The following is a 17624-nucleotide window of genomic DNA, read 5'->3' as shown; positions in this document are numbered from 1 at the left end:
CATCAGCTGGTAAATCCCTCATGACCCCCACATTCACATGTCTAGCGCCCACTCCCCAATCCAAATGTACCCGGGCAACAGGTAGGCGGAACACAGTGCCCCCTGCCACCCTCACAGCCACAGTGTCTCCAGTGTGCTGGTTCTCGGACACCAAGTTCTTTTGGAGCAAGGTCATGGTAGCACCAGTATCCCGTAGACCACTGACCTCCTTCCCATTTACTTTAACCAGTTGCCGGTGCTGTTGCCGATTATCCCGATGGACAGCTTGTACGGGGTCTGCTTCATGTAGGATGCCCCAACACTCTTGATCCTCTACGCAGTGGGCAGCGGGCTGAGGGTTACGTGGGATTCCGCCGGCGGGTCTCCTCCAGGACTGTGCTTGGTTGGCCGTGTTGAGGGGACACTCCGACCTTTTGTGTCCGATTTGCTTACATCCAAAGCACCGGATAGGCTGGGAGTAATCCCGTGAGGTGAACCGGGCTGTCTGAGGGTAGTTCGTGACTGGAGGCTGTGTGGCATAGCGGTGCGCCGGGGGTTGGTAAATGGCAGCTGCTGGGGTGGCCGGGGGTCTGTACTCCACTTTAGCAGGGGGCTTAGTGGTAGCAGTGTCCAGTTTGCGGGCATCCGTATACTCATCTGCCAAGCGAGCAGCTTCATGCAGGGTGGAGGGTTTACGGTCCCGAACCCACTCCCTAACTCCTGCTGATAACTTGTCAAAGCAATGTTCCAACAGGAATAGCTGCAGCACCTCTTCCCCAGACACGGCTTGGCACCCCGCCATCCAGTGCGATGCTGTGCGGTGCACCTTACATGCCCACTCAACGTAGGAATCGCCAGCCAATTTAACAGTGTCTCTGAACCGCCTCCGGTATGCCTCCGGTGTAACCGCATACCTGGAGAGCAGAGCCTCTTTCACAGTATTATAATCCCCAACTTCCTCATCTGGAATGGCCCGAAAAGCCTCACTGGCCCGGCCGGATAATTTTCCGGATAATATCGTGACCCAGTCCTCTGCGGGTACCTGGTGTAGTGCACATTGTCTCTCAAAATCCGCAAGGTACACATCAATCTCTCCTTCTGTTTCCAGAAAGTTTTTAAAAGCGGTAAAATGCACTTTTCTCTTTTCCACTGGGGTTGCGGTGACTTGGACTGCTGCAGCGCCGCTTTGGCGAAGTAGGTTGGCCTCCACAGCTGCTATGACCCGGTCGATAATTTCCGCAGATGGGTTGGGGCCATAGTGTGCCAGTCTTATTTTGACCGCCCGGTCAAAGCTTGCTTCTTCGGGGGTTCTGTCTGACATGCTGGGCTCATTGGTTCCTTCGTGCCCTGATACTCCGTCCATCTCGGTCAGTCTTGCAATAATCTCCCTCTTCCTGAGGTTACTGGTTTGTTGGCCCCGTTGCTCTAGCAGGTCTTTAAGGGTAGCTCTTTTTAGCCTTTCATACGGTGTTCCCATTCGGTCTGGATCCGTAGTTGCTCCTTTGGGCGATAAGGATTCTCCCGTCGCTTGCCACCAATGTTACGGTACCAACTGTATACCAAGGGTTAATACCAGATGAACAATGTCCTGCATACAGAATCAGCACTTCACAACCTTGATCAGTTTCCCTGCAAACATGAGACCAAGCTCCACATTTCAGGTTTAAAACAGGATAATAACTTTATTTGAAGGCAGCATACAGATTTATACAGGTTTTTGACCCCCCCACAGATGGGGGTTGAAAGAATGTTGTACATTAGATAAAAGGGAGAAGCGCCCTTGACATGATACAATAGGATTAGATTACTTAAACACTTCAACCACAGGACACTCTTGACTCTCCTTATCACTTAGGCGTTTTTCTCTCTGGAGGTGATCAAACAATAGAATGCTAAGCATTAATTAGATTGTAGCTGGAGCCAGCCACTTGTGGTTAGAAAATAAAGTTAACACTTTCAGTCCTGACCGAAGGGTCTGTCACATGGATCTTCTCAAATGACCAGTTGTATAATTGTCCCAAGCAGTAGTGGACCTACTCAACAGAGGCCCTAGGTGCAAAATGTATTTGCCCCCCTCCCCCAAGGTAACTCAGTAATGAGCAACACTAATAATATGCATGCTGATCTATTGTATAATATAATAGTTGTATAATTATCCCAAGCAGTTGTGGACCTACTCAAATGACCAGTTGTATAATTGTCCCAATCAGTAGTGGATCTTCTCAAATGACCAGTTGTATAATTGTCCCAAGCAGTAGTGGATCTACTCAAATGACCAGTTGTATAATTGTCCCAAGCAGTAGTGGATCTTCTCAAATGACCAGTTGCATAATTGTCCCAAGCAGTAGTGGATCTACTCAAATGACCAGTTGTATAATTGTCCCAAGCAGTAGTGGATCTACTCAAATGACCAGTTGTATAATTGTCCCAAGCAGTAGTGGATCTACTCAAATGACCTGTTGTATAATTGTCCCAAGCAGTAGTGGATCTACTCAAATGACCTGTTGTATAATTGTCCCAAGCAGTAGTGGACCTACTCAACAGGTGGCCCTAGGTGCAAAATGTATTTGCCCCCCTCCCCCCAAGGTAACTCAGTAGTGAGCAACACTAATAATATACATTCTGATCTATATAATGATTTTTAGGATAGATATCTATCTTTGGATTTGCACTAATAAAAGGCTCCCTTGCATTAGGATGTTACACTTACTACACAAACCTATGATAGACTTGGGCCCTGGAGCCACGGCACCTGCTCCACCAATAGTAGCTCAGCCCCTGGTCCCATGAATCTGTTTCTTACTATAAAAATCTGTCCTGAGACATAGACTGGAAATAGATGTCAGATTGTGAGAATCAAACTTTACATTAGATTGAAACATCATTTAATGAGATAACTAATTTGGTGAAATGGTATCTGTGAATCTCCTGCAATTTACAGATAAAATTATTATTATTTTGTGCACATTGTGTCTAATTTACCCTTGGCAAACAATGTTCATATGAGCTATTCCATAATTATTCAACACAGAGAGACAACACCATTAAAGGGACAGTCTACACCAGAATTTGTATTGTTTTAAAATATAGATAATCCCTTTATTTCCCATTCCTTAGTTTTGCATAACCAACACAGTTAAATTAATACACTGTTTACCTCTGTGAATATCTTGTATCTAAGCCTCTGCAAACTGCCACCATATTTCAGTTCTTTTGACAGACTTGTATTTTTTGCCAATCAGTGCTGGCTCCTAGGAGCTCCACGTGCGTGAGCACAGTGTTATCTATATGAAACACATGAACTAACACCCTCTAGTGGTAAAAAACTGTCAAAATGCCCTGAGAAAAGAGGTGGCCTTCAAGGGCTTAGAAATTAGTATATGAACCTCCTAGGTTTAGCTTTCAACTAAGACTACCAAGAGAACAAAGCAAAATTGGTGATGAAAGTAAATTGGAAAATTGTTTAAAATTACATGCCCTATCTGAATCATGAAAGTTTATTTTGGACTAGACTGTCTCTTTAAATCAAACACACTCATAGTAGGATTACAAAACAAACACATTTTATATAATATATAGTTCAAATACTCACTTAAAGGGACATAATACTGGAACTTTTTCTCTGTACTATCTAAAAGAGAATGTTTCAAAAAGTATTACAGAGCTTTGCATCTTGAAAAACAGATGTCCTGAGGTGAATAAACCATTTTTTTTCTGTGGTAGTTGTCTCGTCAGCCGGACTCAGCTGCAACTACTCATACACTTCCTGTTAGTTGCAACTTAAATTAAATCAGACTTTGCTTAACAATTTTACATATATATATATATATATATATTTGAATTTGTTTAACTGCTGCCCTTTGATATACATAATAGAAACAAATAGAGTAATATTTCCCTTTAACTGTCTGGTAATCACCTCTATGGGGGCTTACAGGGTTGTCACTTTCTAAAACGTTATTTCCCCTAAATACAATAAACAGTATCCTCATATATGTCTATTTATATATTTGTGCCCTCTGTGAGGTAAATACATCTCAGACAACATTATTAAAATGAAAAGCAATCACCTAGATTACGAGTTTTGCGTTAGAGGCTGTGCGGTGCTAACGAGCAGTTTTCCCTCACCCCTCACTTACCGACAGCGCTGATATTACGAGTTTTCAGAAACAAATCGTTAAAAGACAAGAAGTGAGCGTTGAGCAAAATTTTGCTCATTACCGCACTCTAATACCAGCGCTGCTTAAGTCAGCGGTGAGCTGGTTGTACTTGCTCATGCACGATTTCCCCATAGGAATCAACGGGGAGAGCCGGCTGAAAAAAAGCCTAACACCTGCCAAAAAGCAGCATAAAACTCCTTAACGCAGCCCCATTGATACATATGGGGAAATAAAATTTATGTCTACACCTAACACCCTAACATGAACCCCAGAGTCTAAACACCCCTAATCCTACACTTATTAACCCCTAATCTGCCACCCCCAACATCGCAGACACCTACATTATATTATTAACCCCTAATCTGCCGCTCCGGACACCGCCGCCACCTACATTATATGTATTAACTCCTAATCTGCTGACCCCAACATCACCTACATTATATTTATTATCCCCTAATCTGCCGCCGCCAATGTCGCCGCCACCTACCTACACTTATTAACCCCTAATCTGCCGCCCCCAACGTCGCCGCCACTATAATAAACATATTAACCCCTAAACCGCCGCACTCCCGCCTTGCAAACATTAGTTAAATATTATTAACCCCTAATCTGCCATCCCTAACATCGCCACCACCTACCTACATTTATTAACCCCTAATCTGCCGCCCCAACATCGCCGCCACTATATTAAAGTTATTAACCCCTAAACCTAAGTCTAACCCTAAACCTAACACCGCCTAACTTAAATATAATTTAAATAAATCTAAATAAATATTCCTATCATTAACTAAATTATTCCAATTTAAAACTAAATACTTACCTGTGAAATAAAACCTAAGCTAGCTACAATATAACTAACACATTGTAGCTAGCTTAGGATTTATTTTTATTTTACAGGCAAGTTTGTATTTATTTTAACTAGGTAGAATAGTTAATAAATAGTTATTAACTATTTACTAACTACCTAGCTAAAATAAATACAAATTTACCTGTAAAATAAAACCTAACCTAAGTTACACTATAATTAAATAAATTAACTAAATTAAATACAATTACCTAAATTAAATTAAATTAGCTAAAGTACAAAAAAAACCCCCACTAAATTACAGAAGATAATAAAAAAATTACATAAATTTAAACTAATTACACCTAATCTAATAGCCCTATTAATATAAAAAAGCCCCCCAAAATAAAAAAAACCCTAGCCTAAACTAAACTACCCATAGCCCTTAAAATGGCCTTTTGCGGGGCATTGCCCCAAAGTAATCAGCTCTTTTACCTTTGGAAATATACAAACAACCCCCCCAACAGTAAAACCCACCACCCACACAACCAACCCCCCAAATAAAATCCAATTAGCCAATAGGATTGAGCTTGCATTCTATTGTTCCAATCAGCCAATAGAATGTGAGCTCAATCCTATTGGCTGATCCAATCAGCCAATAGGATTGAACTTCAATCCTATTGGCTGATCCAATCAGCCAATAGGATTTTTCTACCTTAATTCCGATTGGCTGATAGAATTCTATCAGCCAATCGGAATCTAAGGGACGCCATCTTGGATGACGTCACTTAAAAGTACCTTCATTCTGTTTTAGTCAACGCCAGAAGAGGATGCTCCGCGTCGGATGTCTTGAAGATGGACCTGCTCCGCTCCGGATGGATGAAGATAGAAGATGCCGTCTGGATGAAGACTTTTGCCCGTCTGAAGGACCACTTCTGCCCGGCTTGAATGAAGACTTCTGCCCGTCTGGAGGACCACTTCTGCCTGGCTTGGATGAAGACTTCTGCCTGTCTGGAGGACCACTTCGCCCGACTTGGATCAAGACGTCTCCCGGTAAGTCGATCTTCAGGGGGTTAGTGTTAGGTTTTTTTAAGGGTGTATTGGGTGGGTTTTATTTTTTAGATTAGGGTTTGGGCAGCAAAAGAGCTAACTGCCCTTTTAAGGGCAATGCCCATCCAAATGCCCTTTTCAGGGCAATGGGGAGCTTAGGTTTTTTTAGATAGTATTTTATTTGGGGGGTTGGTTGTGTGGGTGGTGGGTTTTACTGTTGGGGGGTTGTTTGTATTTTTTTTTACGGTAAAAGAGCTGATTACTTTGTGGCAATGCCCCGCAAAAGGCCCTTTTAAGGGCTATTGGTAGTTTAGTTTAGGCTAGAGGTTTTTTTTTGGGGGGGGGGGGGCTTTTTATTTTAATAGGGCTATTAGATTAGGTATAATTATTTTAAATTTCTGTAATTTGTTTATTATTTTCTGTAATTTGGTGTTTGTTTTTGTATTTAAGCTAATTTAATTTAGGTAATTATATTTAATTTAGTTAATTAATTTAATCATAGTGTAGTGTTAGGTGTTAGTGTAACTTAGGTTAGGTTTTATTTTACAGGTAAATTTGTGTTTATTTTAACTAGGTAGTTAGTAAATAGTTAATAACTATTTAATAACTATTCTACCTAGTTAAAATAAATACAAACTTGCCTGTAAAATAAAAAAAAATCCTAAAGTAGCTACAATGTAACTATTAGTTATATTGTAGCTAGCTTAAGTTTTATTTTACAGATAAGTATTTAGTTTTAAATAGGAATAATTTAGTTAATGATAGGAATATTTATTTAGATTTATTTAAATTATATTTAAGTTAGGGGGTGTTAGGTTTAGGGTTAGACTTAGGTTTAGGGGTTAATAACTTTAATATAGTGGCGGTGACGTTGGGGGCGGCAGATTAGGGGTTAATAAATGTAGGTAGGTGGCGGCGATGTTAGGGACGGCAGATTAGGTGTTAATAATATTTAACTAATGTTTGCAAGGCGGGAGTGCAGCGGTTTAGGGGTTAATATGTTTATTATTGTGGTGGCGACGTTGCGGGCGGCAGATTAGGGGTTAATAAGTGTAGGTAGGTGGCGGCGACATTGGGGGCGGCAGATTAGGGGTTAATAAATATAATGTAGGTGTTGGCGATGTTGGGGTCAGCAGATTAGGGGTTCATAAATATAATGTAGGTGGCGGCAGTGTCTGAAGCGGCAGACTAGGGGTTACACATTTTATTATAGTGTTTGTGATGCGGGAGGGCCTCGGTTTAAGGGTTAATAGGTAGTTTATGGGTGTTAGTGTACTTTTTAGCACTTTAGTTATGAGTTTTATGCTACGGCGTTGTACCATACAACTCTTAACTACTGGCTTTTAAATGCGTTAGGGATCTTGACAGGGTAGGCTGTACCGCTCACTTTTTGGCCTCCCAGGACAGACTCATAATACCGGCGCTATGGAAGTCCCATAGAAAAAAAGACTTTACGAAGTTTACGTAAGTCGTTTTGCGGTAAGGCCAAAGAAGTGTGCGGTGACCCTAAACCTTCAAGACTCGTAATACCAGTGGGCATAAAAAAGCAACATTAGGACCTCTTAACGCTGTTTTTTTACCGTAACGCACAACTCGTAGTCTAGCCGAATGTTAGGATGCACTTTTGCATGTCAGTCACTCTCTATGAGATGATTTAGTTATGGGAAATTAAAGTTGAAATTCAATTTATAATAACATATTTACTTATGTGCAACAAAACACTTTACAATGTACTTTAATACTTTATTCCCCACCCCCCTCTTTTCCTGCAAGATACCACTGACATATTGTATCCTGAAATTACATTCCTGCAGGATTCTGAATTTTGACCCTGTAACATATTACACAGTGGGATTGCTTGATTTGTGCACAAGCTTGATTATATTTTACCTTAACTGAGATACAATTAACATACTCAAGAAACTTTTCAAAGTGTATTTTCATTGACTGTAAAACGTTTGTTTTTATAATTAAATGTTTTATGGGGGATTCCGTCTCAAGCTTAATTTTAGTTTAATGACTGCTATATGACTGCTGAGTATTCATTGTAGAAATGTTTTGAAACTATTGTCATTATTATTTTTCACCCTATTTATGTAGTTTAACTCTGAAAATTCACAAGTCTAACTCTGCTACACATCTGCCCCCAAATTGTCTCAGCAGAGGTGATAAGATAAGGAACTGCAAAACAATGCAGGTGTTGCTAGCAAAATGACAGTGGCTATCTACATCTACTCTATAAGAAGCCTGGACTGGCTCCTCCAAATACTGCAAATGGTGGGAAGAGTTTGGCTATTGAAAACCAATTGCAGCAAACAAGGTATTAAATTATTCTCACTGCCAGTATGTTAGTTTATTGCAAGACTACAGGAAGGTCTTCTAATTATAAGATGTCCATTTAAACAAACAAATACTGAAAATGTATGGTCTATTATTGGGTATGTCTAGAATTATCTCAGGATTTATGTGGCGTTCAGATTACAATATGGGATTCTGGTCTATCTCAGTATTATATTATTTTGCACAATTGCACTGTTTCATATTGTAAATCTTTCACAAGCTGTCAGTCTGCCTAGTAACAACAGCATCACCAATATCCCCGTACAAAAGCTCACAGTCGTCCTATAAAACTTATCAGGCCTAGGTATCTGACGGCCTCATTGCTCAACGGTCGCTTCAGTTTCACTCACATCTTTATTAAATTGTTTCAAGGAGCTTCGCATTGAAGGCCCTAATGCGTTTTGCAAGGCACAAACAGAGCTTGTCGTTAATAAATATTTAATGTAGTCACCAGCACTGGGAAATGTGCAATGTAAGTTATCTGAAAGGGAGATGCCAACATCTATGTGAGCTCTTAAAGGAATACAGAATTCAGCTTATGGTTAAAGATTAAACCTTACAGTGAAATATAAAGAATTAAGCTCTTAGCGCAAATATATATTTTTCCTTAATCTATATCACTGTTTTTTAAACCTGTCCTTAGACCTCCCTAACAGACCACATTTTGAGGATATCTGAACTGGAGCACAGGTGAAATAATCTACCTACTCTCATCCAAGGTAATTCTGAAAACCTGGCCTGTTGGGGAGGCCTCAGGGCAGGTTTAAAAACGAGTGATCTACATTATTTAGTCTATAGATTATAGTTGAAAAAAACTATGCTATAATTAGTTAGAACCCTGCAACTTTATGTGTTAAACCCTGCAAAGCCACAGAGCACTGCTGGTCCCAAGTAGAAACTGCCACTGACCCAATCAGCAGAGTTAGTCACAAAAAACAGCTGTACAAATGGCACTGCTTATTGGCTTAGAGGCAGTTTCCCCTTGGGATCATCAGTTCTCCAATACAGTACTTTAACTATAGAGTTGCAGGGTTGTAATGAAATAGAGCATGTAAAGTATCTACAATAATGGTCCTTCAAGTCTTGCAGCCATTCTGACTTTATATTTACTTGTATATTGGGATGAGGGTGTACCAGGTTTTTTGCCTTTTTCTGTTATGTTAAGGAACCATTATAACACGGTAATAAAATGCTATAATGTTCAAAGGGGTTAAACACAGAAACTTCTTTATATAAAGACATGTATGTCTTTATATATGTATATATGTATATACATACATATATACACATATACACACATGTATATACATATATAGGTAAATATATACATTTTGGAGCCCTTTCCAGTTAAATACCTCAAAACTTGAAAAATCCTTTTTAATCAATATTAAAATGTTATAATGTGTTTTACTATATATTTAATGTAAGTATTTTGCATTCACTTAGAAGAAATGTTTTATAGTATTTTAAATATATATTTCTATATTAATCTATAATATCTATATATTCATATAGATATATAGGTATAGATATATATTTTATAAAAATAAAAAATAAAATGTTCGTCTATGTGAAGAACAATGAAATGTAAAATATTTATAACTACCTTCAGGTTTAATGCTGTAGGTCTCAGCCTAGTGAGAGAGCAATAAGAGTTATTATTTTTTTTCGGTGCGCTCCATTGAAGAAGAAGTTAACATGGTCGCAATATTGCTCATCTGCCCATAATTTATAAAATGTTCTGTATTTGGGGCACATCTATAAAAGATAACCATTTAATCTCCATCAGTTACTGCCCTTTAACAACATTACATATATCGCACATTTATATTTAAATATACAATTATAGATATAGAAAGAGATTTTAAAGATATATTTTTTTTCTTGTGTCTCAATTAGACATGTTAAACATTATATAAACATTTAAATGTGTTGAAATATAACACCTTCCAGACCAAAACATATTTAAACTAATACATCAGGTCTTTGTTATAGGGAGTGTCAAGGAGAGCGAAAATGGCCCACATTTCACTGGCATGTGTATAACTAAAACAAGATTGGTGTCAGGTATCAGATTGTATATTTAGAGATACAAAGTGTCAAAACTGGGATGATCTATCCATTATAGTATTTAAATAGATGCCCCAATATTTTATGGGACCATAAAGCACATTTGTTGAATGTTCTTGTTAATAATTATTTTACCTTTGCAATGGAGATTGCTTAACCCCTAAATCCACTAAGTATGGTTGTCTATCTTTAAGGATATACTATTAATGGAAAGCTTTGTTATAAAGGCAAGTTTATACATGGAGATTGTTACTATCTGCAATAAATGTCAATTATAAACAGTTAACAGTTCCATGAACACTATGGTATATATTTTCTCATTCTATCATATAAATATAAACATCCGAGATTATATATCCAATGTTATTTGGACCCCTTGTCCTAATTTCTCTTTTTTTTACATTACACGTGAGTAAGTGAATTAGCCTGGTTTTTCTCCAAAGAGCTAGATTCAAAGTGGACCCAATTTAGCCCTCCCACACGACCGTTAACATCACTAGACAGAGGCTTTTTGTGTTCGTAGTTGCACTTGTATTAGGAGTTGAAAGTAAAAAGTTTGTGCACAAGCAAAAACCAACATACATACTGTAAAATATTTTAAATAATTTATAGAATATTTATATATATTACAGTATGCATAATAATTAACAATAATTTTTAATATTTTTTTAATATTTTATTTTTAATATTTCAATAATAAGCATTAAAGTTAGCAATTCTTCAAATCGTAAAACGCAAGCTACTTTTATTGTGTAATGAGCCGCAAAATACCCTACATCGCTTGCGCACTGCAGTTAGCACTCCACTCATAATCTAGCCCAAAGACACTATAATAGTGTAGGGGTTTAATATCTCTATTCACATTTAGATCTAAAGGAACAATTAGTAAAGTATGTGCTTACTGCTATTAGTATGATCAGCTCTAGCTAAAAAGGATTAATGAGATTAGGAAATAAATTCATCAATATGTTCATGAAGAAGAAACAATAAATGCTCTATAGAAAAGCTTAATAATTAGGAAGATAGTCATTGACATACGGGGACTGTTGACAAAGATATTTTATATTGTAATTGCCCTATTTCAAATGTCTTTTTTCTTGGTTTCATGGTTTTTAATATAACATATCAAAAAAGAAAAGAAGAAAAATGACCAGATAATTTAATATACAGTGTAGAAAGTAAGTTAAATATATGTAGACAATGAGAAAAAGAGAGGACTTTATATATATTTTATATCACTATATTATTTCAATTTGTTCACATTTTTGCTAAATTATACTGCATGATATCACTGGACTTTGCTTATAGTATCTAATACACACACGGTCAAAAATAATATAAAATAATTGCCACCTTATTTAAATATTGTTTGAACTCAAATTAGCTCCTAATGTTCAAGACAATATTATTTTCAGTATATATAAGCAGTTTTGCTGTGCTTAACAAATACATGGTTTTATATATATATATAAATATATATATATATATATATATATATGTATATATATATGTATATATATATATATATGTATAATAGCCAGTGGCCCAGCACTCCAACCTCTGTACACATATAGTGACCTGGGTGTAGTCCTCAATGAACAAACATACAACTTCGTAGTAAAGGAGGGCACTCACAGGATTTGAGTAATCCAATCATTTATTTTAAACACAATGCATAAAAAGTCATAGTCGACGTTTCGGCTCGACTATGCTTTTCTCTCCGCTGGGAACACTGCTAGTTAGCCGTACTAAGATTTAAAATCAGTCTTGAAGAAGGCTCAAAGATAGAGCCGAAACGTTGACTATGACTTTTCATGCATTGTGTTTAAAAAAATTATTGGATTACTCAAATCCTGTGAGTGCCCTCCTTTACTACGACTACAAAGTTGTATATATATATATGTATATATATATATATATATATATATATATATATATATATATATATATATATATATATATATATATATATATATGTGTGTGTGTGTGACGGAGAAAGATATTAACTACCAGATATTTTTGTTATCATTTTTCACATAATTTTTTTTTTATATATCTTTGTTATTTTTTCTTTCACTCCATTAGTCATCCATAATGTTTAGTTTTTAATATTGTAATTTCTGTTTAATGTTGGAGCTATTGGGAAGTATTTTTCTTTGGGTCATATGGTCAGAAGAGGTTATTTAATCAATGCATAATAAAGGCCTTTTGTTAGTATGTATTTGTATTTAAAACGTATGTTTTATTTATATATTTTCTGCATGTTTTCATTTTGTAATAACAAAATTAAAACCAGTAAAAAAAAATACATGAGATAAGACCTCCTGTTTCTTACCCTTCTACCGATCTAGATTGTAAATTCCCACGGGAACAGGGCCCTCAATTCCCCCTGTATTTGTTTGTTAATCTTTGTCTGGTGTCTTTTATATTGTATTGTACTGTACTTTTATCTTTGTACCCATGGACAGCGCTGCAGAATCTGTTGGGGCTTTATAAATAAAGAATAATAATAATAATAATAATCAGATCTGTGGGGAAAAAATATTAAAGTAAAAATATAGAAAATTTCCAAGATATTTTTTAGATGGATTGGAATCAGCTGTTAAATTTTCTTAGTGGGAAGTATTGGTCTAGTATTTGCAAAGCCACTTAAAAACAATATGGTTATTTGGTTTTCTATTGGATAGTAGACTAGAATGACCTAAAATGTAAAAACCCTGTGAAATACTCGTAGTGCAAAACATTTCATATAGCTCGTCTAATGGATTGGAATAGAGCTATGTATTAGAGGATTCAGTAAATGTCAGAAACTTCTAATAAAAATGCTTTGTTTATATTTTAATATTTTAACAACTGCATACAAACTAAAATAATCTGTAGATGCCCTGACTATGGTTATTCACATTTGTTAAATTGCTTAATGTGTTATTTGATCAGTAACAAAATCGGTATAGTTAGCCTCCTTTTAAATATTCCACCATTTCTAGATTAAGATTAAGCAACTACATCAGTTTTGGCCTAGAACCTTAAACATTAAGTAGGAAAACCTTAAAAACTGTAATCATAGAAAAACACATGTAATAAATTACGTATTTGATTTACCTCATTTTTACTTTAAAAAAAAAATCTTAATGAGATATATATAATTCTGAGATGTAATATAAGAGTATTTGTAAATTTTATTTCTACTCACATGTGGGTACGTTTTTATTATTATTGTTGATTACTTATTTGATATAGAATCCAATGATTTTTTGCAACATGTTAAAATTTCAAATTGTTATTTATAAAGTGTTTAAATAGTATGTTCCTTAAAACTAGGCAGATTAAATCTGAAAAAAAAAACCAGCTGAGAAAAGATCCAAAGGTTATGTCCATTGTAGATCTATGTAGTTGTATATAAATTGAAGTTATTTTATGTTTTATTAAATATACAATAAACATGTAAATAATACATTTTCTAAGTACTAAAAAAGTGTACACCAAAAGGATCAGATAAATATATATATATATAGTGTAATGACTTTCATAATTCTAGAATATGCTTTTTATTGTCTGATGTTTGAGCCAAGTCTTAATCAGTAATATTGTATATCATTTAGAGATATTCACGGTGAGGCCGTAAGTGATCTAATTTGTGTTTATTCTTCATATCGCTGCAGGTATCATCACACACTGGGCACGGCACCTTTATATATGATTGATTAATTGACAGATATTTATCCTGTCTTCAAAGACCTTTCATTTCCATAATGTTAGTGAGTGTATAGGACTCTTTACCGTTTCTCAGGCCTGCTTACATTAAAAATTCATAAACTAATATTTATTCAGCTTATAAAGAAAGCAAAATTGCATCATTCTTTAGATATTGTTCATTGGTATATTTGTTAGATGTTGTAGCTATAAAAGATTTTGTCAGTTGCTACTTTTAGTAAAATACAGCACAAAACCAAACATAAAACATAAAAATTGGTTTGGATTTGTAGAGTGCTATTTCCTGCCATCTCTATTCTTAAACATAAAAGAATACGGAATATAAGGGATAAAGAATATTTTAAGCAACTAAAATGCTCAAAAATAAATAAATAAATAAATGATATACTGTGTATATATATATATATATATATATATATATATATATATATATATATATATATATACAGTATATTATTTATTTTTGAGCATTTTAGTGTGTGTGTCTATTCTTTACTTCCGGCATTTAGACATAATCTTTTTATTATCCCCTCTATTGCAAAACAAAACAGTTATGTAAGTCACAAGATCACATATCTAAAGATAAAAAAAATGTAGTATTATTTTAACAAAACTATTACATCGCTCTCCAAACCTGCACCTCACTTGAATTCATTGTTTAATATATTGGATATTAGTATCTGCAATGTATTGCAAACCCTCTGCAAACAAAAGGTGGGAAATGTGTATACCCTTTGTCTGCTAGACAGGTCTGTAGTGTTTTGTGTAAAATAAAAGATTAACCGTACAAAAATACACCTATTTGTCAATATTGGGGGGGGGTCTGTTAATTTTCTGAATTTATCATCTATACTTCACTGTATATACAATTAAACACATACAGCAAACACAGATCATTTAAAGTCTACAGGATGAACCAGTGCAAAGACCACTAAGCAAAAATGTCATGCTATAGAATCACATAATTTAACAGTAACAAAAGATGCTGAAATGGGATTATCAACAAGCACCTAAATATCTAAAAACATTTTTTGTAACTCAAAATAACATAAATCTATTTTCTTGCATGTTTTAACAACAAAACACTTTAGGAAAACTGCAGTTATCTAATAGATACATATAAATTTGCTATAACTGCTCATATATTCTGTTGACATGTAATTTGACCAAAGCACAATCATTTTAAAAAGATGTCAAAATACATTTCATATAATTTTATTTTACACAATATTCTCCAGAATAAACACAGTATCCTTATAGATATACAAAGGCTGTTTTGAGCTTTTTACTCATTGCAGGATTCCATGTATTACATTTAAGGTTATATTAAACTTACCTGTCCCTAGAACCTTGGCCTGAAGGAATACGGACAACGCAACCCATTTTGCCTTCATCTTGGATCTGTGCGTGGCTAAGTCCCTGAGGGAGCAATGTCACAGCTATTGCCTGCTGTAAGAGGGGACTTATGGCGCACCTACCCACATAGCTCGACTGCTACACTGCACAGGAAATGGAACATCTAAAACATCATATTCTCAACTTGCCACATAGTAACTGTCACACGCAGAATCAAAGACAAAAAACTGCTTTTAGTTTGTTTTTAGTGTTTAATCTATTCTCTTTACTGCTTGGAAGCTGTGTTTGTGGTTAGTGAACTGATGTAGTTTATTTATAAAATCAAGCATGCCTGTTAATTGAATGACTACAATAATATGGCACATCAAGGCCAAGCTATCAGACAAAAGGATTGGTTCCTTCCAGAGGATCCCACAATGGACAAACACTTTTAAAAGGGACACTAAAGTCAAAATTAAACTTTCATGATTGAGACTCAGCATGTAATTAAAAAAAACAACAACTTTGCATTTTATTTCTACTATCAAACTGTGCACATTTTTATATGCACACTTTCTGAGGCACCAGTTCCTACTGAGCATGTGCAAGAGTTCACAGTTTATACATATATATGAGTCTGTGATTGGCTGATGGCTGTCACATGATACAGGGGGTGGAGACATTTTAAAAAATATTTAGAAATTAATGTTTATTTATAATACAAAATTCAAAGTGTTGTGTTTTTCTTTTATAAAATCAGTTTCCCCATCTCTGCTAGTGGTGTGAACAGGGGTGTACCATGGGTGTAACTGAAAGTTCCAGGAAAAAAGAACAGGACTGCACCGCAGAGTGTATATAAAAATGTAAAAAATCCTTTATTCAGCATAACAGCAAACACAGTGACAGACAGACATGGAGGCTGCAAACAGTCTGACGTGTTTCGCACCCCCTAGTGGAGCTTAATCATAGACTAATCAGGTAGGTTACTAGTTCCCTTATATAGGACAAAAAGTATACACCTGGTATCAATAAGCAGCAAATGTGAACACATTTAAAATCATACAAACATCATCACAGCATAAATTTTCATATTCCTCCTTCCCTTCTATGATGCAGAATACAAAAGGAAGCCAAGTAGCAGTCCTGGAATAATTATGGTGACTAATATTACCCCTTATTCATATTCAGATACATTTACAGAGCAATCATTATCATCCTGGTATTGCTGTTATTTCTAAATAAAATAGCTAATGTCCCATTCCCTGTTCAGACCTAATGGTGATGATCTTGCCCTTAATTTAAAGATCCAGTATAACTCTTTTTTTGTCTAAGATATTATATTTATTACATCCTCTTAATGGAACTTTTGCTATGTCATTTGCTTTAATGGGAAAATGCCCTATATGTGTGAAATGCACATTATTGAAATGCCTTGCCACCGTGGAGTGAACATTGTAATTTTTCACATCATTAAAGTGCTCTCTTGCACGGACGTGTAAAGGTCTAGTTGTTTTATCAACATATTGACAGTGGCAACATTTGCATTCCAATAAGTAAACCACAAATGTAGTCTTACAGTTTGCATAGAAATCTATTTTGTTTTCCTGTTGGTCAACTGATGATCTAAAATCTTTGGCTACATCGATCATATCCCACGTGAGGCAATTTATACCCCCACATTTATAATTACCTTTGTCTTTTAGCCACATACTACTATGAGATCCTGTTCTTTTTACTATACTATGTAATAGTTTTGTGGCCAAAGTTACAGGTAACTTTGATACAAACCTTAAGAACATAATAAAACATTGATTTATTTCAGTGTTAAATAATCTATTCTTGAATAATATGTATCAATGAATTACAATAGTTTACTAATTTTTACTAATTGATCAAATGAAAACAATTGGTGATGGTGGAATCAAATGTTATACCCTACTGTATGTATGAATAATAAGCTCTATGTGGTTATAGTACTCTGACCAGTGTAACTAAGGGATACTTTGATAAACTGGTCTGGAAACTGGTCTGGACCTGACCTAAAAAGTGCAATTCACAGTTTTTTTTTGCTTTTGGACACTCTTGCAGAACAATTTATCAAGATTGCAGGCAGACACATTCTTAAGTATAGATCTGTACACCTGCAGTCATCACTTGTGATGCAGCATTGCATGGCAAAATCATGTGCAATG

At 35.6% G+C, this 17624-nt stretch overlaps 1 protein-coding gene across 2 annotated transcripts in view; it reads right to left on the bottom strand.

Moving 5' to 3' along the window:
* The window catches only part of CD247 (CD247 molecule), a 341193-nt gene extending 325639 nt beyond the window's left edge, over positions 1-15554 (bottom strand). For both annotated transcript variants that reach the window (XM_053705859.1, XM_053705860.1), the window contains exon 1: positions 15434-15554. In XM_053705859.1, the coding sequence (XP_053561834.1) occupies positions 15434-15491 (58 nt within the window). In that variant the 5' untranslated portion in view covers positions 15492-15554. The remainder of the gene's footprint in view (positions 1-15433) is intronic.
* Between the last annotated feature and the right edge of the window lie 2070 nt (positions 15555-17624).

Source organism: Bombina bombina, chromosome 3 (genome assembly GCF_027579735.1).
Source record: "Bombina bombina isolate aBomBom1 chromosome 3, aBomBom1.pri, whole genome shotgun sequence".
NCBI classification, from domain to species: domain Eukaryota; kingdom Metazoa; phylum Chordata; class Amphibia; order Anura; family Bombinatoridae; genus Bombina; species Bombina bombina.
The sequence above is the reverse complement of the archived record's forward strand: the minus strand, read 5'-3'. Positions and strand labels throughout refer to the sequence as shown.